The sequence below is a fragment of the Elephas maximus genome, chromosome 12, assembly GCF_024166365.1.
Source record: "Elephas maximus indicus isolate mEleMax1 chromosome 12, mEleMax1 primary haplotype, whole genome shotgun sequence".
NCBI lineage: Eukaryota > Metazoa > Chordata > Mammalia > Proboscidea > Elephantidae > Elephas > Elephas maximus.
In genome coordinates, this window is record NC_064830.1 from 62,590,149 (window position 1) to 62,618,140 (window position 27,992).

Below are 27,992 nucleotides of genomic sequence, written 5' to 3' on the forward strand. Positions count from 1 at the left end.
GAAGCCAGGCAAGAGAGCAGAGGCCCAGCGTGGGGTAGTGATGGGCCGATTTAATGAGAAACTACACACTGAGACCAGCCACAACTCACAGTGACAGAAGGCCATGCAGCGGCGGTATGGAGACTTGGGGGTGGGAGGCGAGGCAGGACACAGCAGTGCACACAAGCAGTTTATAGACCACCATTCAGGACACACAGATGAGGCCCAGGTCCAGAGGGCCGCTATCCACCAGGGCCCTTCCTCTGCTTTACCACCACAGCTGGGACATGCCAACCACTGGGCTTAGAGTCTCCACGCAGCAAGCGAACCCTGTGGACAGAGTGTGCGAAGTACAGGGCATTCTTCTCTGGCTCCAGGAAATGCAGGATTCAGAGAGGCCTGGCGAGAAGGGGTCTGCACACTGACTTGGAGGAGTCTGGGTGGGCCCAAAGGTGAGTGCCCTCTCGGCTAGCCAGGGCCCATTCACTTAGCCAGGGGCCCGCAGGAGTGCCATGCTCAACCCTCACCAGGCCCGAGGGGTCGGGCCACTTGGACAGCGTGTTAAGAGTTCCTGGGTTTCAATACCTGAGAGTTCTGAGGGCCAGAGTTGGCAGCCATTACTGCTGGCCTTCACGCCCCACCTGTGGCACCCAGCACAAAGCACCCCAGAACAAATCCAAAGGCCCCTGCCCTGCTTGGGCTCACTTGACTCTAACGACACCTGCACTCTTGGCCCATCAGACCAGAAATGACTGTGCAGTGGCTATAGGCCCATCCCATTGAAGCCATCGGGCTGGGGGAAACACGGCAGCTGTGGAACCAGCTACTGTTCTGGCTGCTTGGTCCCAGGGATAATTGGACTGAGCCTGTGCCTCTGGCAGGAACGGAGGGACAAGGACCTCGGCTGAGAGACCACAAGCAGATCCTTCCCAGCTGATCTCGCTGGCCACAAACATCACAGAAACCAGCGACACGGCTCAATGCCTCTGCCACCCGCCAGCCTTAGCCTAAAACCCAACAGAATTCTTGCCAGAAGAGTCATATGCTTGGGTAGGGCAAGGCAAAGAGGACAGAACTTCCTGGGGACTAGTGAGAAGACTTCCAGCCCCAGTCAGGGGAGGAACGGGCCACTGAGCGCAGGGAGCGAAGCACAAGGACCAGACTGACAGGCGGGGTTGAGTCCAGCTCCGTTAGCACAGGCGCTTGTACGTGTAGATGTAGGCTTTGCAGTTGGGGCACGTGTGGGTCACATCCTTGAAGTCGTTGATGAGGCAGGGGATCAAGCAGCAGCCCAGGTCACATCTGCAGCAGACAGGGAGACAAGAAGCCTGAAGAAAGATGCTGAGGGCACTGGGATCTCCTCCAGGGAGACGGGGCTAGGCCGGCCTCTCGGGCAGAGAGAGTCTGCAGGCCTCCCCAGCATGTGGCCTCACTGGACCCCCGCCTTACAAGCACCGCACACCTACCCCATGAAGCAGCAGAAGAAGCCCAGTACAAAGTTCATCAGGCCGATCTCGTAGGCGATCTTGGTGGTGATGGCCTGCTGGCAGTGGGGACACACTGTCTGCACAGGTGCGCCCTCAAAGATCTCTCCTTGCAGCACTGTCACCGTGGTGGCAGCCCCTGAAGGGACCAGGACTGTAGCTGTGTGGCCCCCGGGGCCAGGGAAGGGCCCAGGTGGGTAGGGCCCTGGTGGGTAGTAGCCCATGGGTGGGTGGGGGCCTGAAGGTGGGTAGAAACCTGGAACGTGTGAAAGACAAAACAAAGTCAGTAACAGGCCACAGACCCCAGAGAAGCCAAGTACTGAGCCCCGCGCCCAGGGAATGAGGCCTGAGCTCTTCCTACCATCCACCTGACTGGGGCCAGTGTGCACCAACCCCAGGCCAACATGTCCACATGCTCCAGCCCTTCATGGTCCCCACCCCATAGGAGCCAAGACAGAGAAGCTGCCGGACCCAGCAGACATGGCACAGAGCTGGGGACGAGACCCAGTCTCCTCACCTAGGTCCCGACATGATGTTAGGGCCTCCCCACCCTGTCCTTACATGACACGTTCCCCATGGGCCCAGCTTTGGAAGATCAGATCCTAGCCAGACTACCCGAGCTTGGACTGGAGTCGGGGACCGGCCACCCCCAGGTGACAGGGAAGCCTGTGCAAGAGCCCTAGGCCCTCCTCAGGCTTCAAAGTCCTCTGAATTGCTGCAGGGAACAGGTGCCCAGGCCTCCCGTAGCTCAGTCCCAAGGCCCATCCTCCTCCCACAGGACCCGGGGCCCATCTGGCGCTGCCACCCAGTGGTACTGCACAGAGCTTATATGATACCTCCCCACAGTCTGTAGCACACTCAGCCTGCTGCAAAGGTGGAACAGTAGCCAGACACCCCTCTGGGTGCTGAGACCCCTCCTGACTTACCTGGAGGCACATAGGCGCCATCTGGGTTCACATGTTGGGGGACAAAGCCGGGCTGGGGCACTGGATGACTGGGTGGCTCGTAGGGCGGGGGGCCGATGTCGGCTGGGGGCAGAGGCATGCCTGGTGGGGGCTGCATCACAGCTGGGGAGGCTCGGCCTAGACAGAGGCAGGCAGCAGAGGTTCAGCTGGGGGCCTGCGTGGGCACAGTAGCCAGGCAGGAGGCAACTGCTTGAACCATTTGGGGCCTAATGGGGGGGAACTCAAGAGGTGCAGAAGGCCCAAAGCCCACCAGGGGTGGGAGGGTGCTCCGGGCATCGGCCTGTAGCGGGCAGGGGTGGTGACAGGAGCCTGAGCCCTACCTGGGTTGGGCGGGGCTCCACTTTTCTCCTCCAGAAGCGGGGCTGTGGGGCCCCCAGGATATGGAGGGGGCGGCTCGTTAGACATCTTCACTGTTTCTCCTGGACCTGGAGGGAAAACCCAGGCATGAACTTTCAGCCCACCTACTTCCCCGTTGACACTGGCTGTGGCCAGGGTCCGACCACAGGTGTGGGCAGTTCTCCAAAAGCATCCAGCCTCCCTGGATTCTCCACAAGTGTCCACTGCCCTTGGGGCTCAGGTGCCTTTACTTCCTTCAACATAAATCTCCAAGTTCAGGGGATGCAGGAGAGAAGACACAGCATTCCCTCTCGGCACTGGAGTGCCCCATCATCCCCAGCAGACAGCCCATCCCTAGCCTTCCTCAGCCCCACCTCTCAAGGTGCGAACCTCATCAGTTACCCCACTCCTGTGTGGGGGAGGGAGGACAGAAGCCGGGAGGCAGAGCCAGGGAGCAGGTCCCCAGGTCCAGGAACGCTGGGAGCATCATCTTGGGCTGCACAGTGGAGTGCAGTTAGCAACTAGGTCTTCCCTCCCCCAAACATCAAGGGAGCTTGGAACGTGCTGGACACTGAGGCAGCCAAGGAGTAGACACCACTGACCTCTGAGAAAGGGCCTGCTTGTGGTCTAGCTGAGGGAGGGGGGTTCCCTTCTCCCAGAAAATTCCTGGAAGATTTTTTACCTCAAATCCCTGGCACTGAGTCAGAGAAGATGGGCAGGTAAGGGTACTTCAGTGTCTGGCCTGGATGTGCAGGTTGCAGTCTTGGGAGCAGTTTCAGGAGAAGAACAGAAAGTACCTTCAGCACAGTGCCCATGGGACCAGAATATGGGCACCCCCCTCCCCACCACCCACAGTTTCTCTCCCTCCCTGCCAGTGCCAGTTCACAGCTTTCCTTGTAGGCATGTGGGGCACCCAGCCCTTTCTACCCTGATATCACCCTACATCCCTGACCATTGTGCCTGCCAGTCAGGATGTCCCCTTCCTCAACCCTCTTACTCTCTGCCCATACCTGGGCCATTGGCATCTGTCATCCACCCCAGGATAGGCCCCAACACACCGTGTCTAATGCTTTTCTCCGAAGCGCAGGTAGGTCTCAGGGGCAGCTCCCACACCCAGTGCCGTCGAGTCCATTCTGACTCATAGAGACCCTATAGGACAGAGTATAACTGCCCCATAGCGTTTCCAAGTAGTGCCTGGTGGATTCGAACTGCCAACCCTTTGGTTGGCAGCCATAGCCCCCTTCTTATCATTGAGAAGATAATGGCCATCAAGTGAAACGCTTTTCCTTATTTGTCTCATTTCCCAAATATACCAGAGCACCTACTACTGGGCACTGGGACCCAAGAAGCAACACCAGACACCACTGCCTGGCCCTGGAGTTCCACTCCTTGTCTCCTTAGGAAGTCTGTCCCTCTCATTTGTATTTCAGCATCCTAAAAGGCTAAATAAACAATTACAGCATTTTGAAGTGAGATTCAGTAACTTTTTTAACTGAAAGTAATAATATGAACTAAGTAAAAATTATAACAGTACAAAAAGATGAACAGAGGAAGTAACTCTCCTGGTACAGCCACCTTCCTAGAGCCCTGGCAGTTACATCTCAGAACCATTGTGTGTGTGTGCGGGGGCGGGGGGCGCTGGAGAGTTAGTAAATTCAAATATTAAATGTAATGAATCAGAGAGGCAGGGCCAGAAGGGCTTGAGCTCAAATTCTTGGGTTAAACTGTTAAAGTAACGTTACAGTTTGAAAAACGGAAGGAAATGGTCCAAGACCTGAATCTAAGAGCAAAAACTATAAAACTCTTAGAAGAACACATAGGTGTAAATCTTTGTGACCTTCAATTAGGCAGTGGTTTCTTAGATACGACACCAAAAGCACAAGCAACAAAAGAGAAAATAGATAAATTGGACTTCATCAAAACTGAAAACTGAGCTGCAAAGGACTCAACCAAGCAAGTGGAAGACAACCCACAAATGGGAGAAAAGTTTTACAAATCACATGTCTGATAAGAGACTTGTATTTAGAATATATAAAGAATTTAAAAAAACCCAAATAACCCAGTTAGAAAATGCACAAAGAACTTGCATAGGCATTTCTCTGAAGATATACAAATGGCCAATAAGCACATGAAAAGATGCTGAACATCTTTAGCCATGAGGGAAAAGCAAATCAAGACCACCATGAGATTCTACTTCACACCCACTAGGATGGTTAGAAAAAAAAGACAAGTGTTGGTGGGAATGTGTCAAAGTTGGAACCGGAATAAACTGCTGATGGGAATGTAAAATGGAGCAGCCACCATGGAAAACAGTCTGGCAGTTCCTCTAAAAGTTAAACGGAGTTACTATATGACCCAGCAATTCCACTCCTAGGCATCTACCCAAGGGAAATGAAAACATGTCAACACAAAAGTTCATAGCAACATTATTGTACTAGCAAAAAAGTAGGAACAACCCAAATATCCATCAACTGATGAATGAATAAATGTATTATCCATACATTAACAATAAAAAGAAATGAAGTTGCACACCCATGTTTATTGCAGCTCTGTTTACAATAGCAAAAAGTTGGAAGCAACCAAGGTGTCCATCAACGGATGAATGGGTAAATAAATTGTGGTATATTCACACAATGGAATACTACGCATCGATAAAGAACAGTGACGAATCTCTGAAACATTTCATAACATGGAGGAACCTGGAAGGCATTATGCTGAGCAAAATGAGTCAGAGGCAAAAGGACAAATACTGTATAAGACCACTATTATAAGATCTTGAGAAATAGTAAACCTGAGAAGAACACATACTTTTGTGGTTACGAGGGGGGGAGGGAGGGAGGGTGGGAGAGGGTTTTTTTATTGATTAATCAGTAGATAAGAACTGCTTTAGGTGAAGGGAAAGACAACACTCAATACATGGAAGGTCAGCTCAATTGGACTGGACCAAAAGCAAAGAAGTTTCCGGGATAAAATGAATGCTTCAAAGCTCAGCGGAGCAAGCGCGGGGGTCTGGGGAACATGGTTTGCGGGGACTTCTAAGTCAATTGGCAAAATAATTCTATTATGAAATCATTCTGCATCCCACTTTGAAATGTGGCGTCTGGGGTCTTAAATGCTAACAAGCAGCCATCTAAGATGCAGCAATTGGTCTCAACCCACCTGGAGCAAAGGAAAATGAAGAACACCAAGCCCACATGACAACTAAGAGCCCAAGAGACAGAAAGGGCCACATGAACAAGAGACCTACATCATCCTGAGACCAGAAGAACTAGTTGGTGCCCGGCCACAATCGATGACTGCCCTGACAGGGAGCTCAGCAGAGGACCCCTGAGGGAGCAGGAGAGCAGTGGGATGCAGACCCCAAATTCTCATAAGAAGACCAAACTTAATGGTCTGACTGAGACTGGAGGAATCCCGGCGGCCATGCTCTCCAGACCTTCTGTTGACACAGGACAGGAACCATCCCTGAAGACAACTCATCAGACATGAAAGGGACTGGTCAGCGGGTGGGAGAGAGACGCTGATGAAGAGTGAGCTAATTATATCAGGTGTACACTTGAGATTGTGTTGGCAACTCTTGTCTGGAGGGGGGATGGGAGGATAGAGAGAGAGGGAAGCCGGCAAAATTGTCAAGAAAGGAGAGACTGAAAGGGCTGACTCAAGACGGGGAGAGTAAGTGGGAGTAGGGAGTGAGATGTATGTAAACTTATATGTGACAGACTGATTGGATTTGTAAACGTTCACTTGAAGCTTAATAAAAGTTATTATAAAAAAAAAAAAAAAAGAAATGAAGTTCTGATACATGCTACACCATGGGTGAACCTTGAAAACATGCTGAAAGAAGCCAGTCACAAAAAGGCCACATGGAGTATGATTCCGTTGATCTGAAATGTCGAGAATTGGTAAATCCACAGGAGGTAGGTTAGAGATGACCAGGGGTGATAGGAAGGGGTTTCTTTCTGGGGTGGTGAAACTGTTCTAAAACTGACTGGTGATGGTTACACAAACTCTCAGTATACTAAAATCCACTGAATTGTACACCTGATATGGGTAAGTTGTTTGGTATCTGAATTGTCTGAATAAAGCTGTTTATATGGAAGTGGAAGGAACACAGAATCCCAATCCCGTCACCATCAGGCAGACAGTTTTTCTGTATGTCCCTCCAGTCTGCACAGGCTCCATCCATTTTAATATTGCTGCTGCTGGGACAAACACAGCTTTAAGTCCTTTACCATCATGTCACCTGTATCCCTCCATGTTGCAGATAGGATGACTGTCCAGTTTGATATTTTCTAAAAGGGACCTTCCGCTGTTTACTTAACCAACTCCTATTAAGGGATTGAGGCCACTACTTGTTGTTTTCAAGGAAAAGCAAGGACCACCTGTCAGTAGGGGTGAGGGTACAGAAGCAGGTCCTGGGGCCACCTCAGGACAGCTCAGCGCAGACCCCACACAGCAGCACCAGGTTTCAGGGCCCCTCGCTCGTCTGACTCACCCTTCAGGAGGGGTGGCCGCTGGACAGCCTCAGGTGGAGCCCCACGAGGGTGGTATATTCGAGGAACCTGTATCTCCCCGAGACATTACTATGCAAGAACTGTTGAAACAGTAATCCTGACCCCTGGCGTCATAACTGGTGACTATTTTGAAGTGAGATTCAGCTCTGGGTGCCATCCCACGCTAAGCCTGGAAGGAAATACTTTCCCCAGCAGGAGCCATGGAGTAGGCCTTGTCAGCATCTCCATTCCAGGGAAAATGACAAAGACAGGGATGACCAGCAATAAGCCCGGGATTGCAAAGCCTCGCCATCAGTTTTGGGTGTCTTCATGATTTCTCTGAGTCTCACATTTCTGTGTTTACCTGCGTTCAGGCCCAGCACTGGGGTGCTCGGAGCATCACACGTGGTCCTGGCAAAAGTGGTGTACCTGCTGCCCCCGTGGCTCCAACCTGAGAAGCCACTGGGCCTCGGGCAGACAGACCTGGAAGTCTGGGCCGGAACTGAACAGAATCAGGAAACATGCAGGGCAGAGGCCTGGGTTACTGGGTGTCAGTCAACTCGTGTCACAAAGACCTCAGAGATCAAGTTGATGGATGAGCTCCATGTCCCCATGCTGCACTTTCAGGCTGTGTGGGGGCTGGCATGGAAGCAGTGGCCCCGGCCTTTGCCAGGGCAGAAAGTGGGGGGAGGGTGGCTGGCAAACCCTTGTTAGAGGCCCCGTGGGGCAGTTCCCCACTGCTCCCCGTAATTAATAGTACAGGCCATTTCTCTGAGGGGGTCAGCGAGAAAAACCTCGAGAGTGGAAAGGGCCCAAGCTTTCGCTAGGGAGCTCCAGGGGGCAGAGAGGGTATGGAGGACCCCCCCTCCAAGGGACAGAAGAGAGGGCGGGCCTGCACATGCTTCTTTGTCCTTTGGACAACATTCCAGGAGCTGGGACCAGGTGCCCAAGGTCCAGCCAGGTCCGTCTGCCCACTGCCACCCCAGCCTCGCACCACTGTGCTTCTACAGAGGGGGTTATTCAGGACCCCAGAATGAGACGAGGCCCAGTTTCCAGATCTGTGTGTCTGTCTGCACCTCACTCCACCTTCCCAGGGGAAGCAGTTATCCCAGACCCCTTTTCAGCCTGCCTGCCCACCCCAGCTCCCCAGATACAGAACCAGGCACTTTCTGAAGGCCACCCCCATGCCCCATCTCCCCAGCTTCTGCCTCAGACCCATCTGAGTCCTAGATGCCATCTGCTGGTCTGCCTGCATTGCAGCCACCTCGGAGCTATGGGCCTACCTCTGGCTCAGTGCGTTCCTGGCACAGCAGTGGAGACCTGCTGTGCTCTCCAAGACTGGAAGCCCAGGCCTCAGCCCTGAAGACCTCTCCCCACCCACAGCCCTTCGGGATGAATGTGCATGTGCCCTCCCCGAGCCATGCCACAAAGCGACTGGCCTGAGCCAGCAACAGTCACAGCCTCATGGCAGGGAGGGCACCAGCTTCCCCCTTACCACCTGGGAGGGGCCTGGGGAGGGTTTTCCCAGGAGTGAGGGAAATGATGTTTTGTTGTGGGGTTTAGGGAGCACTGGTCCAGGACTCCTAGTGGCAGTGGTTAAATGCTTGGTTGCTAACCGAAAGGTCGGTGGTTCAAACCCACCAGCCACTCGCTGGAAACCCTATGGGGCAGTTCTACTCTGTCCTATAGGTCATTATGAGTCAGAATTGACTAGATGGCAACAGGGTCATTGGCGGGGGGGGCAGGAAACCAAGCAAAACAGCCTCACTGCCCCCCACATCCACTCCAGCCCCACAAATCACAACCCTGTCTGCATTAAACACAATCTTCTAACCAGCTCCGAGGAAAGGATGTACAATCTTTCAATGTGGAGTCACAGGACTAAGGTGTAGCTGGGACCCTACAGTGGAAGGGCTTCCCCAGAGCCACGCTGCTAGTTCATGGGAAAAGAGGTGGGAGGAGCACAGAGCTACCTGTAAGTCCTGTTGCTCCATCAAGAGATCTGTGGCCTCAGGCATGTCCCAGGGGGACTGGGATGCCTGCCTTGCAGGCTGAGTGCAGAGCAGTGATAACACTGTCCCTCAGGACCTACAGCACCAAGCTCAGAGCACAGGAGGGCACATGTCTACGGGGGTGAGGAAAATGTTCTGCGATTAGGTAACAGTCACGGCTAAACAACTCTGTGAACTTCCTGGAACCAATGAATTGTACACTTCAAAAGGGTAAATGCTATGGCATGTAAATTATATCTAAGAAAAACCCCACTACATAGGTCTAGAGATTTCTGCATGTATGTATGCATGCACAGAGAACTGATTGGGAAGACCACACCCCTACAGGAGCATCCTGGCCTCTGGGACTGATGCTTGGCACTGGTGCTGGAGAGATGCAGGCGGTCCTGTATTAAAGATAAATTCTGAAAACCATGCACTTTCAGGGTAGCTCTAATCCCCAGTGAGAGAGCAGGCAGCTGCTGGCCTGCCCACCACCCCCCCACCCCGCCCCAGGCAGGAGTTAATGCACAAGTCCTCTGGGCCCTGGGAAGCACCCCTAGTATTCTGTTCTGCTCCCAACAATTCGTTATTCACAGCAGAGAGCATGATATGGAGCCAAGGCCAAGGCTGGGCCAACTGGCAACCAAGGCAGGTTCCCAAAGGGAGCTGGAGGGTGGGAGCCAGCCACCCCTGCCCACCTGCTGCTCCCCCCTCCACAGGCTCTGTGGAGGGGCAGCAGGATACACACAAGGTGGTCCTGATGGGGCAAACTCCATTCTCCAGTCTAAACTGTTCTCCACGCTGCAGCCAAGGCGGGCAGATCCCATATATGCTGCCTTTCTGTCCCACTGACAGGACCTGTTAAGGAAATATATCCACAACTTCCAGCTGCAAGTGGGATGTAGCTCCAGGGAAAACCCACCCGCAAGGATGCTCCCTTGAAGACTCCCGGGAGACTGGTCCCCACCCCCCCGCCGACAGGGTCCATTTCGAAGCAGAGCTCAGCGGAGACCATGTACTCTGAATCCCCAAGACAAAGTTTGGGGAAAGAAAAGATCAATAATAATCCCCCTGAAAGGGCCATTTTTCCTTTCTGGCTATCCTCTCAGGGGGAGTTATTCATGACCTGAGAATGAGCCAAAGCCATTGTGTGTGTGTGTGTGTGTGTGTGTGTGTGTGTGTGTGTGTGTGTGTGTGTGTGTGTGTGTGTGTGTGTGTGTGTGTGTGTGTGTGTGTGTGTGTGTGTGTGTGTGTGTGTGTGTGTGTGTGTGTGTGTGTGTGTGTGTGTGTGTGTGTGTGTGTGTGTGTGTGTGTGTGTGTGTGTGTGTGTGTGTGTGTGTGTGTGTGTGTGTGTGTGTGTGTGTGTGTGTGTGTGTGTGTGTGTGTGTGTGTGTGTGTGTGTGTGTGTGTGTGTGTGTGTGTGTGTGTGTGTGTGTGTGTGTGTGTGTGTGTGTGTGTGTGTGTGTGTGTGTGTGTGTGTGTGTGTGTGTGTGTGTGTGTGTGTGTGTGTGTGTGTGTGTGTGTGTGTGTGTGTGTGTGTGTGTGAAGGGCCCTCCACCGGAGACTCTGGGCAGCAGGGGGTGGCTGGGGCTGCAGCTGCTGCAGAGCCACATTCCCAGGCTGGGCTGGCCTGCCTGCTGCTCTGAAGTGCTGCCCAGGAAGGTGAGGCCCCAGGGCATTCACCCTCCTCGGTAGCCATGGCACCAAGATGCCAGCTGGCTTCGAAGGGGCTCCTCTGTTCCTCAGGAGGCAGCCTTTCACCTCACCCACAGCTCTATCTGTGGAACAAAGAATGGTGGAGGCCCAGGGTAAAACACAAACACCCTACTGTGTGCCCTGGTCCCAATAACAGAATGGCAAGGCCAGGGCAAGAGCTGGGTGTGGGTCACAGGAAGGAGCCCCTCGTTCAGGGGCAGCACCCAGTGAGGACAGGAAGGCCTCCAGGGGCTGCCGGAGGATAGTGGAGTGAGGAAGACACATACAGTCCACTGTCAAGAGTCGAACTCTCAGAGGGACACGTCAATCCCAGGCTTTGTGTCCTAGAACCCATGTAACCGAGGCAGGTGGCTTCACCCTGCTGGGCATCTGCTTCATCATCCAGCATACGGTCTGCCTGCCCTAGAGGACTGTGGGAGAAGTTAATGGACAAGGATCTCAAAATTTCTTGGAAGCTATAAAAGTACTATGCATTTTGAGTATGACTGCCATTGGTGGTGTGATCTGCAACGGATGGCCTGTCTGGACAACACCATGTAGCTGTCCTGTTCTCCCAAATACCCCGGGGTTGGCTTACCAATACAGTCTGTGTGATGGGCACTTAACTGAAGCCGTCCTGGAATAATCAACTGCTGGTCCAATGCAGCAGTCCAATCATTCATTCACTGCATGGGAAGCCAACTCAGTCCTCCCTGCATTCCTCCTCTCTGCTGCCTGGCATATGAGACAGCAAAGCTCCAGCAGCCATGACTGTGAGGTGACCTTGGGAATGGAAGGCCTAAGGATGCGGAGAGGATGACCAAAGGTGCCCAGGTCCCAGACCATGGAGACACCATTCTAGTGCCGGACTACCCACCTCTAGTATCTTCTATGTGAGAGAGAAACTTCTCACTTGTTTTAGCCAGTTATTTTGGGTTTTCTCGTAAATGTAGCCAGACTTAATACTAATAATCAAAGAAACAGAAGTGCATTTTTTCCAGTAATTCTCGAATCTGCTACAGCCAAACTGATCTGTGATTGATAGATTAATTTGCATTTAATTATTAACAGGGAAGAAAAACAAGTTATCATTAAAAATATATAAAGTTACCAAAAGGTCAACATTTACTCTAAAGCAAAGATGAGAAGATAAGGGGACAGGGGAAACTAGAGTACTGGAAATAGAACAACCAGAACACAATTAAAGAGAATGCTGACACACTGTGAAAAATGTAACTAATGTCACTGAACAATCTGTGTAGAAATTGTCAAATGGGAATCTAACTCGCTGTGTAAATTCACCAAAAACACAATAGAATATTATTAAAAAACAAAAACTATATATACACACACACCACACACACATATATATATATACACACATATATATATGTATATAGAGCGCTATTTAGGCTTAACAATATGAACAATTTCTTTACACGTGATCTACAATGGAGAAGCTCCCATGATGGACTTCCATGTTACTTGGCTTTCTCTACACCACATGCCACGGCCTCTGCCGGTGCTGGAGGTTGCACAACTCTACAACATTTTCAAATAGTTAGAACTCACTTATCCATCCAACCAGCAGTCTCAATGATGTGTTAAGAACCAGGACAGGAACAAAAATGGTCTCCAGCAGCCTCAAGTGATGACCCTGAGTCCTTGCTACAAATTTCATTATCAAAACAAACCCTCAGCTTCTTAATTCAGAGCCTGCTGACTGAAAGACATTTAAAAAGCCAGGTGATGTGTTTGCCCAGCCCGCAGCAGATGGGAGGCAACAGGCTGGCTGGGTGGGCAATGCCAGAGACAGGCTCGTCGTGGGAGGAGGCAAAACATCACTGCAAGGGACAAGACTCAGACCCAAAAAGCCCTGCAGAATGGGGCTGCTTAGCACAGGGGTCCTCAAGAACTCAACATGGGTGTGCACTGGCTTCTGTGCTTTCTCAAACCAATTTCTGTCCAGTTTGACTAAAATTTGTCATGTAAAGTTGTTAGGTGCCGTTGAGTCAGTTCTGACTCAGTGACCCTATGTACAACAGAAGGAAACACTGCCTGGTCCTACGCCATCCTCGTGATCTTTGTTATGCTTGAGCCCATTGTTGCAGCCACTGTGTCAATCCATCTTGTTGAGGGTCATCCTCTTTTTCACTGACCCTCTACTTTACCAAGCATGATGTCCTTCTCCAGGGACTAGTCTCTCCTGACAACATGTCCGAAGTATGTAAGACATAGTTTTTGCCATCCTTCCTTCTAAGGAGCATTCTGGCGGCTGTTCATTCTTTTGGCGGTTCATGATATATTCAATGTTCTTCACCAACCCCACACCTCAAAGGTGTCAATTTTTCTTTGGTCTTCCTTATTCATTGTCCAGTTTTCGCATGCATATGAGGTGATTGCAAACACCATGGCTTGGGTCAGGCACACCTTAGTCTTCAAGTTACCTCTTTGCTTTTCAACACTTTAAAGAGGTCTTTTGCAGTAGGTTTGCTCAATGCAATGCACCATTTGACTTCCTGACTGCTGCTTCCATGGGTGGCACGTAAAGTAATAAGCTTCATTTCTATGGGCATTCTCTCCATGTGAAATGCCTCATTCACCTGCCATCTTGGACAAAGGAAGACCACTGCAGTGATTACAAGGCTGCGGTTGCTCCAATAGGAAGCTTCCCATAATGAGAGTGGAGACCAGGCTTAGCATTTCCACAGAGCAGGAAATGCCTTCCCACCACTTTCCAATGGATGCAGGCTGCTGCCGCCTAGGGCCCTGGAGTTTCTGCCAGCAGCCAGCCGCCTGCTCTGGGCACAGAAGGAGGCACACTGAAGCAGGGCTGATCACCCTGGGTTGGAGCACGTTCTTCTGCAATCTGAAGCGCTCATGCTTCCAGGGTTTGAGCTACGGAAGAAGATGACATGTTGCTAACACTCATGGGTCATTTACCATTTTATATGGGTGCCCAGCATTGCAGATAGGAGGTGCTCAGAGTGAAACACAGCTTTCCTTAGGGACCTGTGTCCCAAACCCTCTCCATTAAGCCCTGCACAAGCCTGGTGCCAATCCAGGCATCCCAGTTAGTGCACACCCAGCCCAGGACAGCTGCAGCTGGCCAGCAACTGGCCAAAGACTGTTCCCAGCATGCTGGCATGGAGCAGGACAGTGAAGGCTGAGCCCTCCTGCTGACATGCCCCTCTTCTGGACTGCTGTCCTTGGCTGCCAAGTGCCAGTACCAGTGGGACTGATGGAAATCCTGGAGGTGGCCCATTCTCCATTGTCCTTACTGATGGAGGCAGGACAAGAGGACAATTGCTCCCCAGATAGCACTGCTGGTGGTTTTGAACCATTTATTTTTACACTTCAGCATGGGCGAATCTGACACCTTTGGGAATTCTGAATGCTTCCAAGCAAGCTAAAGAAGACACAAAAGGACCAGAAAGCAGATCTGGTTTCCCATCTGTCTGCTCTCCTCCCACCCAGTGCTGCATGTCTCCCTGATCACTGTCACATCTCAATGGAGCTTATACAGCAGCCTCACCCGATGACCAACACAGTCACGCTCACCCTTCCCGGGGAGTGACAGGCTCTGATGTCACCTGCACCAGGCCCACCCCAGACTTTGCTGAGCCTCTGTTTCCTCCTCTGTCAAATGGCAGCAACAGCCCCTGACCCCAAGTTGTGATTAGGCACAAATGAGGTTGTGTAGAATGAGCATGTAGTTCAAAGCCTGTAAGAATGCTCAATAAACAGGGACACTTTTAAATGTAAGCCCAAGCAGAACACGAGAAAGTACACAATAAAAAAGAAAATATGAGAAAGAATACACTGCTTGCTCTTAATCAGAAGTAAAATCAAAAGGTGAAAGACAAAGAATGGCTCTACACTTAAAAGAACTAAGACTTCAAGGAACCATGATTAGGTTGGTGATCGCAATCATCACATCCGGGACATAATACTGAATTCAATGCCCCTGGCAAGCTATGCTCTCACTCCTGTGATAACTGCCAACAGCACACGGGGCCCCAGGGGCCTGGGTGAGGACAACACTTCTGGAGGAGGATTTTGCTACCTGCACAACCTTTTTGACTCATTCACTCCATTTTAAGGCATTTACCTTAGAGAAATAAACAAGTGAGGACAAATTCGTAGCAAAGCTGTTTGGATGCATCCAAGTCTCGATGTTTAACCACAGAGGACTGGTTAAACCTATCTGGTTCATCTCTGCAATGTAACTACATGCAACCATTAAAAATTATATAGACCCACTTTCATTGACTTTGAAAGATGGCCTTGATATAGCACTGAGTGAAGAAATGATGTAAAAGCAGGATATATAATGTGACTCTACTTTAAAAATGTTTATTCACATGTATATTACACATCAAATGTTAGTAGCAGTTTTCTGTAGGTAGTGAGATTTTGGGGGATTTGTTTATGTGTAAACACACCTATAGAAACTTTTTGTATGTAGCTTCTAGTTTTTCTAGGACGGGCAGCTGCTATGATTGGTTCCTTGCTCAAAATGCTTGTTATAATTGTGTTGAGTTTATGTATATTCCTCCTCTGTCCAGAAAGGTGGCTCTGACTACAATCTGGTTTTGCCTACAGGAAAAAAATTCCCCAAGGGGCAAACCCAAGGATCGGGCTGTTTGGTAGTTCCCATCTCTCATAAGCTGGCATTATGGTCTCTGCTTCTGTCTCACATGAGTTCAGTAGTATGAGTCAGATCACTTCTCGGTGCTCTGGTAAAATGAGGTTCCAGACCTGCAAAGTGCAGACAGAATGACCACCCCAGATGGCGCAGTGCCAGCCTCAGAGACCCTGCCTGGACAGCTAGCAGGAGGTCACCGACCTGAGGAGGACAGGTGAAAAAAATCCCCATTTTAGGTATAGAATAAAAGAGAGACCATGAGCTCCAGGGCTTGCCCGAGGCCACCAACTGGAGCAGGCAGGGGGCTGGCCCAGGCCTTTCGACCCCTGTTCCAGAGTCTTCTTCGGCTGCTGCCCTCTGAGCAGCCTTCCAGGCAGAATGGTGCTCTGGAGCTTGTTTCTGCCTGTTGGACTGTTGGCACAGAGATGAAGGAAGTGAAGACGACAAGGGAAATTAGGAGCAAAGGATGGAAAAAAGGAACAGCTGTAATCACAGCGAGTGACTAAACAAGTCCCTTGCACCTGTTAGACAGCAGGACTTAGAAACTAAAAGGCTGACTAATTTTAGAAACACGATGAGCCTGAAGAAGTGCCCCTGAAGCAATCAAAATAGAGCCCTGAAAAAACTCCTTCCCTCTGCCTTCATTTAGCTGACACGGAATGGAGTCTCTGGGGTGACCCTACTTTAATCAGTTATCCATAGGGTGACACTGAGACATAACGTTCTGATCTAGGAAAAAGTGTGTAACCTGGAAGTGCAGCCAAGCCCCGTGGCCACTGTGCAGTCCCCACCACCAGGCGGCTGGGGGGGGGGGGTGCGGGGGGGGGTCCTCAGGGCAGATGGACTCCTGGCACTTGAGCCAAGGGAGCCAAGCTTGGCCTCCAGCCAGGCCCTGCCAAGTCCCTCCATCCTGTGGGCTGTGTATGTGGGATGTCGATGGCCTTGTCTTCCTTTCTGGCTTCACCTCCTTCAGTTACCATGTATACCTGAATATGTACAAGAAACCTTCTCCAAATTTTGCCTTGAAACTGTGAGAGGAGTGACTTATCTTTGCATCATTTAAATTTCTCAATTACTTTGAACAAAGTCATGCTGAGTGAACATTAGCCTGCAATGACACTCAGTCAGTGCTAGTTTGGAATGCTTAAAGAGGTCACCTGTTACCTGTAAAATCAGTAAAAGGGGGAAAAAAAAAGGAAAAAGCAGCAGATACTGAACAGAATAGCAAGTATTCCTGGGATGTGACCTCACCATTGCAATTGTAGGAAGATGCTGTAAACAACCTTTGAAAGTACACTTCTAAAGGCATGTGGTAAGAAGAGGTATTACAGGACCCATGAAATATCCTAAGAAAATGCACACGGTGCGGTGCTTGGGGCTGAGTCTGGTCTCCAGAGAGCAATCCTGTGGCTTGGCACTGTGACAGCCTGCACTATGACAAAGTGCCCTGCAGTCTGGTGGCTCCAGTGATGAGGATGTGGATGTCAGTGAAGGTGCATGGGGAAAGCAGGAATCGAAATGCTCCAGAAAAACAATCTAACTAGTGTTTATTTTTTATTTATTTTATTGTGCTTTAAGTAAAAGTTTACAAATCAAGTCAGTCTCTCATACAAAAATTTATATACACCTTGCTATATACTCCTAGTTGTTCTCCCCCTAATGAGACAGCACACTCCTCCTCTCTACCCTGCATTCCCCGTGTCTACTTAGCCAACCTCTGACCCCCTCTGTCTTCTCATCTCCCCTCCAGACAGGAGCTGCCCACATAGTCTCATGTGTCTACTTAAGCCAAGAAGCTCACTCCTCACCAGTATCATTATCTATCTTACAGTTCAGTCCAAACCCTGTCTGAAGAGTTGGCTTCGGGAATGGTAGCAGTCTTGGGCTATCAAAGGGTCCGGAGACCATGACCATCAGGGTTCCTCTGGTCTCAGACCATTAACCCTGGTCTTTTTACGAGAATTTGAGATCTGCATCCCACTCTTCTCCTACTCCATCAGGGATTCTCTGTTGTGTTCCCTGTCAGGGCAGTCATCGGTTGTAGCCGGGCACCATCTAGGTCTTCTGGTCTCAGGCTGATGTAGTCTCTGATTTATGGGCCCTTTTCTGTCTCTTGGGCTCATAATTACCTTGTGTCTTTGGTGTTCTTCATTCTCCTTTGCTCCAGGTGGGTCTAGACCAACTGATGCCTCTTAGATGGCTGCTTGCTGGCACTGAAGATCCCAGATGCCACTCACCAATGTGGGATGCAGGATGTTTTAATAGATTTTATTATGCCAATTGACATAGATGTTCCCTAAAACCATGGTCCCCAGACCCCTGCCCCTGCTACTCTGGCCTTCGAAGCGTTCAGTTTATTCAGGAAACTTCTTTGCTTTTGGTTTAGTCCAGTTGTGCTGACCTCTCCTGTATTGCGTGTTGTCCTTCCCCTCACCTAAAACAGTTCTCCTCTACTATCTAATTACCAAATACCCCTCCCTCCCTCCCTTCCTATCCCTGTAACCATCAAAGAGTATTTTCTTCTTTGTTTAAGCTATTTCTTGAGTTCTTATAATAGTGGTCTCCTACAATATTTGTCCTTTTGCAACTGACTAATTTCACTCGGCATAACGCCTTCCAGATTCCTCCATGTTATGTAATGTTTCACGGATTCATCACTGTTCTTTATAGATGCGTAGTATTCCATTGTGTGAATATACCATAATTTATCCATTCATCCATTGATGTCTAATCAGTGTTTAAACTGCATTATATGAAATTGTGTATCTAAGTTGAACTAAACATATATCTCTATAAATAGACACCTGACCCTAAGAGTTTACACGTGCCAACTGGGACTAAGATGGTTTTGGATCTTCTCTGGAAAAACGGGAGGTCACATTATGTTTGGGGTTGCCTTGTATTTGGCAACGTGGACCAGGCACTGTTTTGTTCTGTTGTATATAGGGTCAATGAGTTAGAACTGACTTGACAGCACCTAACAACAACAATTATTTATAACTCAAACACCCAGAAACCAACTTTTAGGGCTGGAAAGGTCACTAGAGAATGCCAAGACCCAAATCTCAGCGGACATTCATTTAGTCACCAAATGGTCAAGAAGCACCCAGCACAAGCAGACAGGTGTGAGGTGCTGGAGACAACACAGCAAGAAGAGCTGCTCCCTGCCTCAGGCAGCTCACAGGCTGGGAAGCCACTCCAAGGAATACAGTGGCTGATCCCTGCTGCCTGGAGAGGGACCTCAGCCATCTGGACTCCCACCCTGGGCCCCTTCTACATCACTGCGCCTCAGCCTATCAGCCTTTTCAAACTTTCTCCAAAGTGCTTTTTAAAATCAGCTTCCATGGGATCTTATACTCCCAATCAGGTGCTTCGTCCAGTGACATTCCATCATATGTATGCATGGATTTCATTATATCCACAACCAAAACCAGAGAAATAGTGGACATAGTGCTGCCAGCTCACCTGCCCTGTCACGCGGCGGGGGTCTGCTCAGGGCGGGGATGGATGTGTGATCGTGTGTGCGGCCCCCTCGGAAGGCCACATTGCCTGCGTGCCCCTCATCCTGTGAGTGCCTCACTGTGCTCAGGCAATTCAATGAGTTTCCAGAAAATTCTGGTCACACTCGGTCTGCTCTACCAGCCAACTTCAGAACCTACCTCAATGAATGTTCACTTGATGAACTCAACTCTGCATTCAAACCTGTCTTTCCACCACTACAGGCATCGGCAAAGCATATGCAGCGCTGCTCCTACCCCTAATAGGAAGATGCAGCTTCCTACCTGCAGACACAGCATATGATTTTATTAACCAAATAAATACTGAGCACCGTGGTGTGCCAGGCACTCCCCTAGGCACTGAAGATGGGAAAAACAAAAATCAGCTTCAATGGAGCTTACATTATAGTGGGGGGAGACTGGAAAACACATAAGTAAAATATATAAGTTGATTCTCATCATCCATTATAGGAAAGGCCTGGTGATCTTCTTCCAAAAATCTGCCAATGAGAACCTATCACCACAGTCCCACCTGCAGGCAATCACGGGGGTGGCATAAGACCAGGCAGCGTTTTGTCCCATTGTGAATGGGGTCGCCATGATGGCAGCTAACAACAACAACATGCTCTATGAAGTCGCCAGGAGCACTGAATTAGCGAATACTAAACAACTGCTCCTAGGGGAATAGTGGGGTAGGCTCCTGTAAGCTGCTGGTCACATTTTCGTCAACTAATATATAACCTTGTTTTATGTGTGTTTCTGTTAAGACGCTTTATTTAGTATATATTTTTGATTCACTAGCACTGAACTCATAGCCAACAGCACTATAAATCATGCCTGAACAAAACTCGTCAAATACACATATTTTCGCCCCAGCCTTTCTGCACTTACAAACACTAAATGGCACTTAAGCACTACGTTTGGGGCCATTTTAAACCATAAAATCATCAACAAAAAAGCACAAAAATGTGTAAGACACGGCACTCAAGGACTGTGAAAAGGACTTGTTTACAGTCAGAGACAAAACCAAAATGCAGCGCAGCCTCACCTTGTTCAGCCTTAGCTGGGAACACATGCATTACAGGAAAAGTGACTCCAACTTTTCGCCACTCTGTGCATGTCTGTGCATGACCACTAAGGCCAGCAATATTGATTTTGAGGTTATAAATAAATTTTAGTAAGTATGACAATTTGCAAACACGGAATTGGTGAATAATGAAGATCGACTGCAGCATGTCGTACAGTGATAAGAGCCAAGAGAAACACAGCAGGGAAGAGGATAGGGAGAGCTGGGAGTTGTAATTTTAAACCGGAAAACTTAAAAAGGTTTTACTGCAAAGGGAAATTTGGGCAAAGATCTGAAGGAGGTGAGGAGACAAGACAGGTGCATATTTGTGGAGAGAAGGTCCAGGCAAAGTGGGCAAAGGCCTGGAGCAGGGGCTCCCCTGGAGCATTTCCAGACAGCTTGGGGGCTACGGGCTGGAGCAGACAAGGTGACACGGAAATGGGAGGAGCCAAGAACAGAGAACAAATGGGCCAGGTCTTCTTTTTACTCTGAGCAAGATAGGCGGTCCCTGGAGGGCGTGGGCAACAACCAGGTTGTGTCACAACTCTCCATTTTCAACACCATGCCTGGTGCACCCACATAGGTCTCCAAAAGCCTTTGCATCAAATAGGTGGCTGCTAGAGGTGGGGAGCCCTGGAGTACCTGGCCACCACCTTCACGTAGGTAGAGTTTCTTTGTGGTCAGTTTGACTAGGGCCCCACAGAAGTGGGTCATGGTGTGGCCCAGACATTCTTCAGGCAGAGCAGGTAAAGGAAATACACAGACAAGTAACCTGAGTTTGACCACACTGGGGGACAGAAATGAAAGCCTGGGCAGACAATATAAAATGCCCAGGAAGTCCGACAGCTGAGTAGAGGCCACTTGAGGCCTCCTCATGGGAGCAGTGCAAGATTCCTCCAGTTAGAGGACGTCCCAGCTTGTTCAGCAGAGCCATCAACATCTTTGTTTGTTGGTCTTTTAATTCAGTCAATATGTCACCAGGCCCTCCATGGGGATACCACTTTAGAGGTCACTCACTTCATAGGCCCTGCCCTCAGGATGCCCCAAGTCTAGCTGGGAAGTCAGGTCACACTTGAGAAGAATTTACAAAATATACTGGGCAAAACCCATCAGGTGCCAAAGAGCAACTGTGCTGGCAGGCGCCCCAGTCCAGAAAAGGGAAGCCTGGGGGTCGGTCGGGCCTCCGCTGGGCCCTGCAGGAAGGGTGGCCAGGGAATCCCAGGCCTGTGTCAGGAGAGTCACTCATAGCTGGGTGGAGACTAGACAGGTGGGATCAAGACCCAGACTGGCGGGTCCTGGAGGGCAAAGATGGGCTCTGGACCAGTGTCCCCACAGCACCAGGAAGCTGGTCTTCTGTATCAGCTGAGCAGGGACGAGTAACACAGCCTGGCTGGGCCCAGGCCACTGCACGGTAGGAGCTCAGTTCTTCACCCCCTGGCCCTATGTCAGTGAGCAGTACCCCTGTTGTCAAGCTGGCCATTTGGGAGGTAGTCTAGACTTTTCTCTTCCCCTTAAACGTTGACTAGTCGGCAAGTCCTACCAACTCCCACTATCTCATCTCCTGGTCAAGGTCTACGGTGACAGAAAAGTCTGGATTTGGTCCCCATGTCCCACATCTCTCACTAGCACATTATACTCCAGCCACACCAAACCGCACTTCTCTGAACACACCAAACCCCCTCCAGGGTGTTCCACAGGCCCTTCCCTTAGCCTGGAATCAGCCTCCCACCCCTTCTCCAGCAAACCCATGCCTCACCATAATTCACCTCTTCAGCAAACTCTCTGTCACTTTGTCTCACCTCCCATTAGAGAACACCGTGACTTTACCACTTGAATCCTCAGTGCCCTGCTCAGCACCTGGCACATGCTTGCTGAATCAATGAGTCCATGAGGTTTGGGGTTAGCCTAACTGGACATCTATGTCATTCTTAACCCAAATGCCCACTACTCACAGCCACTGGGCCAGAACCATCCACAGCCATTCAAGATGGATTTCACTGGCTTCCTAAAGGAAGTGCCAAAACACCCAGACAGGAAAACACACGCTTTCTTGAGTTATGGTCAGCTAAATGGAACATCATCACCCTGGGGCCAGGGAGAGCCTATATTCCCCTCATCCACTCTCCCTCTGCCCCTGTTGTACCAGGAGACATGGGTTTAGAGCCCTGCTCTGCCTTTATCTGAGAACCCTGAGAAAGTCACTTAGCTCTGGGTGCTTTCTAGGCTGCGAAATACTGCCTGTGCTACCTTACCGGGCTGCTGTGAAACCAGGAGACCAGAGTAGTGGTGGAAGTACTGCCAAGCAGACACAAAGGACATACAAAGGGTTATACACCTACAAAGAAATTCCATCCCTTGCTTCCCCAACTTGTAAGGCTATTGTTCTGAACGTGAATTAGAACAATGACAACTCATTTCACTTTCTTCCACCTTCCCTGGCCTTTTTCTCCTGGAAGGAAAAACCCAGATACTGGAAATAGGTCTGACTTTAGAGTAAATAAGCAACGACTGAACACAGTACGTACCAGGTACATTCAGTTTTATTTGCCCCTCATGACACCTCGCAGTAGATCCCACAGTGCTGGATCACCTAGTAGACAGACAAGTGGGGCTCACCGCACCCACAAATCAGGAGCACCAAAAAGGTGACCAAAAACATTTTCTGGATAAACAGTTTGATATTACTGAAAAAGCACCACAACCGCTTTCAGGGAAAGATTCGGAATGTCATCAGACTTCTCCACCTGTACTATGTGGTTTCATATTGGATTTACTTAGTATAATGTTGTTGTTGAGTGCCATCGAGTCCATTCCAACTCACAGCGACCCTATAGGACAGGATAGAATGCCACACATGGTTTTCTAGCCTATAATGTTTATTGGAGCAGATTGCCAGGTCTTTTCTCCTGTGGAGTCACTGGTGGGTTTGAACTGCCGACCTTTCAGTAAGCAGCCAAGTGCTTAACATCAAGGGACCCTAAACTTTTCAGAGCTTACAGCCAATACAGGTACCCCTCTGGGCTGGGTGTTGCTCTTCACCTATTACAGACATAGGGAGTGTGGCTGTGGGAGGACAACTGCCTTGTCACACAGCTTCTAAGTGCCAGAGATAGGCCTTCAGCTGCATCTGCAGACTCCTAGACCAGCCAATACTGGCCCCAGGACCCTGCCATTACCATCAGAGTAAGTCAGGGAGCAAAGGCCCTGAGATTGGAGGGTGCCTGTTTGAGAAATAGCAAAGAGGCTGCTGTGGTTAGAGGAGAAGCAAGTAAAAAACAGGCTATACTATCAGGGAGGTAATAGGGGGTTGAGTGTGGAACCTAGAGACTTAGTAAGACAGAGAACAGAGGGGCCCCCAAATCTGCAAACAAAGTAACAATAAATGGGCCAGAGTACAGAAACAAAACCATTCCCCAGAACAATGGAGCAAGGTATCTGAAAATACCCTGCAAACTTCTTTAAAGTTGCCTTTCAGAAGCAGCTGGAGAAAACCAGGCCCAGGGTTATGCGCTGAACATCCACTTGTGACCGCTGTGTGACCTTCCACCAGGGGCAGTGAGGGGCTACAGCCCCAGCCAGGGAATCGAACCTGGGGAGCAAGAGACTGTGCAGGCACAACACCCCATAATAAGTCATGCTACCAACCCCAGAGGCCTCCAGGACAGGAGCCATCTTGGAAAGCTGCTGCATGCACCTTAGTTAACATACCCCCTCGCCCCCCGCCCCATGCCTATGAATAAACATGAATCTTTTCCTGCCCAAGAACTTTTAAAAACTCAGGCCGTGTTTTGTTCTGTGAGACCGGGGTAAGCGTTGCTCTAGGCCCTCCTTGTCTCTGCTTGCAAGCCTCTTCAATAAAGCTTTGCTCGTGTGGAAAACTACGCGCCTTACTCGCTCATTCTTGACCAGTGAGAGGCAAGAACCTTATTCTGGTAACAAAAGCGCTGTCTTGATGACTTAGAGAGAAGAGGCAAGGAACAGACCCATGGCCTCTGGGGCACCCAGGAACCCAGCAGTGCTGCCTGCTGTGTGGGAGGGCTCAGCCACAGGCCCAGGCTGGGCACGTCCCCCTTGCAGTACTCCACAGCACTGCAGCCACCACTACCTTCTAAGAAGACCATGTCTGGCCCAGAAGAGTCTTGATTGTGCAGAGATGAGGAGTTGGAAGCCCTTGGTGAGGTCCTAGCAATGGGCACATTTCTATTTTGGGCACTCTACTTCCAAGTCCCCCCTCCACCCATGGGGGCACAATATGACCTCACCCCACCACTGCCAACCTGGCTTGTCACCTCTCTCCTCCCATTAGGGGCCAGAACTCAGTACGGCGTTCCCTGCATGCTGCCTTCACCAGCACCAGGCCTTCTTCCTCCAAGTAAGGACAGAGATGTGACTGTAAAATGCCATTCCTTGAACTGCCACATTTCCCTGTGTCCTCTATGTGGAAAACTACATCTGTGCACTTTGAATAGTGTTTCTGAAAATGGAGATAAATTGTCATGGGACCTGTCTCTTCTCTCCCTCTAAGACAACCGAACAGGGCTGGAGTTGGCATTTGTGGCTACGGGTCAAGGCAAAAGTACCTGGACTCAAAGATGTGACTTCTAATTCATCAGCACCCACCTTTTCAATTGTGGTATGCAGCCATTTCTCCAGAGCTCTAGAAAACACCCACTGAGCCGACAGGTTAAAACTGGATGCTTACCATGTAAGAATCAGAAGCACAGGAAGCAAGCCAACAGACTTGCACCAGAAACTGCCAGTACAATCTGCAGGACACACTCCATTAGCCCCTTCTCAAAACAGGTGTGCTCCCTGAGGCATTAGTCTGTATCACACATCCTGTCTCTCTGCTCTTAGGATGACTCTAGAACCAGGGCCTAGTGTCTTCAAATCCTTTTAAGAGCACATGTAGAGAGCTCTTCCCTAGCTCCAGAGGCCCATCCTATATAGTAAAAGGTTCAAACTCCCTCGGCTCCTCACGGATGGGAGATAGACTTTCAAATACCCAAGGGCTTCCGTTAGTTAAAGAGTCAACAAGCAGGAGGAATCCTAAGACTCTAGATAATGATAAAGCATGCTGAAGTATCTGTTTAGTCAACCTGAATAAATAAAAAAATGAGGGGCAGTTGGGTGGATAGATATGTGATAAAGAGCAATAAAGTGTTAATTCTACATTTTAGGTGGTGGGTATATGGGCATTACTGTAAATTCTTCTGACTTTTCATTATTAAATATTGGGGGTACAAAAAAGCAGTCTTCTGAGATGGCAAGTGAGCAACCTTTCCAGAGAAGGGCAGAGGCAAGGGACTGCTGGCACTCTGCTCCCCACCCAGCATATAGAAAAAGCAGCAGGCCCGAAATAAGCCCAGTGGCCCTAGAATATGTACAAAAAGTGGCATCGCTAGGAGGGTGCGGGGAGTGTAAACCACACTGGGTGACACTGTCTGAGGGAGTGACACCAAAATGACTGTCTATAGAATTTTTGTGCAGTGTTTCAGCACAAATTTATTATTATTTATTAAAAGAAATCCCTGCAGTTAGTTATAACAACTGAAACATTTTTTTTCGTAAGTCCAGCTTACTGTATCAATATACCTACAAGGCTAAAACTCTATGCTAATTTACTTTTTGAACCTTCTAATGCTCTCCAGTCAAGTTGTCATTATTACCCAGTTACAGTGATGCTTGGTATCACGTGGTTTAGTCTGCATGCACTACAAGCACATCCTGTTGTTTTCTTTGCTGCCAGTGTTTTTTTTTTGTTGTCGCTGATTTTGTCAAACTTTTTAAAGAAGGTAGTAGTAATTAAAGGAAAAGGAGAAAAATAAAAAAATGTTTCTGCTCAGTTACTAATAATGTTGTAGTTCAATATAGAAAGATTTTACAAAACAATTTTGTTAGTATTCACATAATCTAAGAAATACTACATTTGAGCAATTTACAACTATATCACATACTTAGTCCAGATATTCAGTAAATGCTGAAATGCTTGTGTATTTTTTCTTGTCTATGGTATTTCATTTATGAATATATTTCCATTTGCATTTGCCTACAACTTCTACATTATTTGGGCCATTATTGATTATGCAAACCTAATCCAATAATGTATCTCATGTAACAGTAAAGTTTAACATTAAAATGAACCTAATTTTGATGTAGTTAAGGATTTTTACCTCAAATTCTATTTTTTTCCTATCAAATTTTCACTTTAACCACATGAAACTATGTAGATGTAAATACATTTAGGCTTTGCTCATGAAATAGTAATTTAAAGGTGTAATTTTAGTTTTACTAGTTGTTTATGTCACTGCTATTGCCTTTACATCCAGTGATATATGGGAATTCTAATTTATGAGTATCATTAGTACAAAAAACATTACTGGGATTCTTTATGGTCTGATACTGGAGAAGGCCCATGGGGGGAGTGACACAAGACACAAACCCTAGTGACACCACTGGTACAAAACTGGTATAAATACCAGGGAACTTCCTCTGCCCCAGACCTTCCACCTTCCTCACTTTAGGACAGAGGTTCTCAGCCCCACGTGTGCCTGAGAATTATGTGAGGAGCTTACTGAATAAACGTTCCTGAGACACCCTAGGTTTTTTTTTTTTTTTTTGAGACACCCTAGAACTACTGAATTAGAACTCTGGGGGTGTGCCCCAGGAACGGCCCTTTTAACAAGGACCCCAGGAGATTCTGAGGCAGAGGATGAAACTTGCAGCAACCACTCCATTTTACTTGTTACCTGTTGAGGGTCCCCTGAGGACATATACAGGGAAAAGAAACACACACATCATGAACAAGTCCGGTGCCCAAGCCCGACCTAGCATGACGTTGTCAGTTCAACTACACCAAGGTCCTCGATGGCATGAGGCTGGGCCCAAAGCCAGATTACTGCCTCAACGACTGACGTCTCAGGGTGAGGGGAACAAAGCCGGAGAGAGCCCTATTCCTGATTTACAAAGGCTGGCGAGCAGAGGCGGGGGAGGGCGAGCGGGGTGGGGCTCCTCGGGAGCTGCCAAGGTCACCTACGCAGCTCAGCAGAGACATCTTTGTCACTGGGACCCTCCTCCTGATTCCCTTTCCTTGTAGAAATGGCCACCCACCTCTCCCTTCCACGACCGTTCCTATCAGAGAAATATGAGCAGGCGCGGTAAGCGGGACCGGGGTAAGCGGGCCAGCAACTCCAGCTGATTAACGCCCACAGCACGACACCCCAGGGCCCTAGCCGAGGCTGTCACTGCAGCCCTGCCAAGTAGCTAGCGCGTATCGCGGTCCAAACGCTAGATACTCCGCCAGCCTCGGCGACTGTAACGACGTGACAATCCCTAAGGCTGCTCTGGATCCCATTAGCGTCCCAGGGAGGAGGCAACGGGCCCCGCTATCCACGCCCCGGGGTCCCTTTACCTGGAGAGGACGCGATGCCCACAGCCGGCCAGACACGAAGACAGGCCCAGGCGCTGGGCTTGGGATACGAGACCCTCAGCCCCGCGGGGCGTTGCGCCCCCGCCGCACGCCCAGAGGCCGCTGGGAGATGTAGTCCGTCTCTGCGCTCGGAGCGCGCCATGAGAAGCGGGAGGACTACAAATCCCTGCATGCACCGCGCCGAAACCCCGGGCGAGGGTGGAGAGCGGGCTGCGCTGTCAGAGGTCATTCCCCCGAGGGGCGCAACTGCTCCGCCCTTGCGCTTGGGGGCCCTTTCGTAGGGAGGCGTCTCCGAGTGCGCCGCGGCGACTCGCCGTGCGCTTCGCACGCGCGGCTTCCGCCGCAACAGCAGCGGGAACGACCGACTCAGCCTCAGGTCCGGCCGCCTCAACAGCTCGCTGTCGCG

General features: G+C 49.7%; 1 protein-coding gene across 4 annotated transcripts; it reads right to left on the reverse strand.

Moving 5' to 3' along the window:
* On the reverse strand, positions 1-27,974 carry CDIP1 (cell death inducing p53 target 1). Of its 4 annotated transcripts, none has more exons than XM_049903029.1 (6): positions 27,569-27,659; positions 3,447-3,526; positions 2,749-2,853; positions 2,390-2,545; positions 1,446-1,719; positions 3-1,281 (listed from the first exon to the last, which is right to left on the reverse strand). In XM_049903029.1, the coding sequence occupies exons 3-6, from the start codon at positions 2,831-2,833 to the stop codon at positions 1,170-1,172; spliced, it is 627 nt and encodes a 208-aa protein (XP_049758986.1). In that variant the 5' UTR covers positions 2,834-2,853; positions 3,447-3,526; positions 27,569-27,659; the 3' UTR covers positions 3-1,169. The 4 variants fall into 4 exon arrangements, with proteins under 4 accessions (XP_049758984.1, XP_049758986.1, XP_049758985.1 ...); XM_049903028.1 differs by having other exon boundaries at positions 3,447-3,913; positions 27,569-27,599; XM_049903030.1 differs by lacking the exon at positions 27,569-27,659 and adding an exon at positions 3,823-5,284.
* Positions 27,975-27,992: the final 18 nt, after the last annotated feature.

Excerpts from the sequence above, each read along its gene's own strand:
- CDIP1 (XM_049903027.1), bottom strand. The coding sequence starts at position 27,815 with ATGACCTCTGACAGCGCAGCCCGCTCTCCACCCTCGCCCGGGGTTTCG. Across the intron at positions 2,546-2,748 it reads TGGAGCCCCGCCCAACCCAG|GCCGAGCCTCCCCAGCTGTG; the intron begins GTAGGGCTCAGG and ends GCCTCTGTCTAG. Across the intron at positions 1,282-1,445 it reads TTCTTCTGCTGCTTCATGGG|ATGTGACCTGGGCTGCTGCT; the intron begins GTAGGTGTGCGG and ends TGTCTGCTGCAG.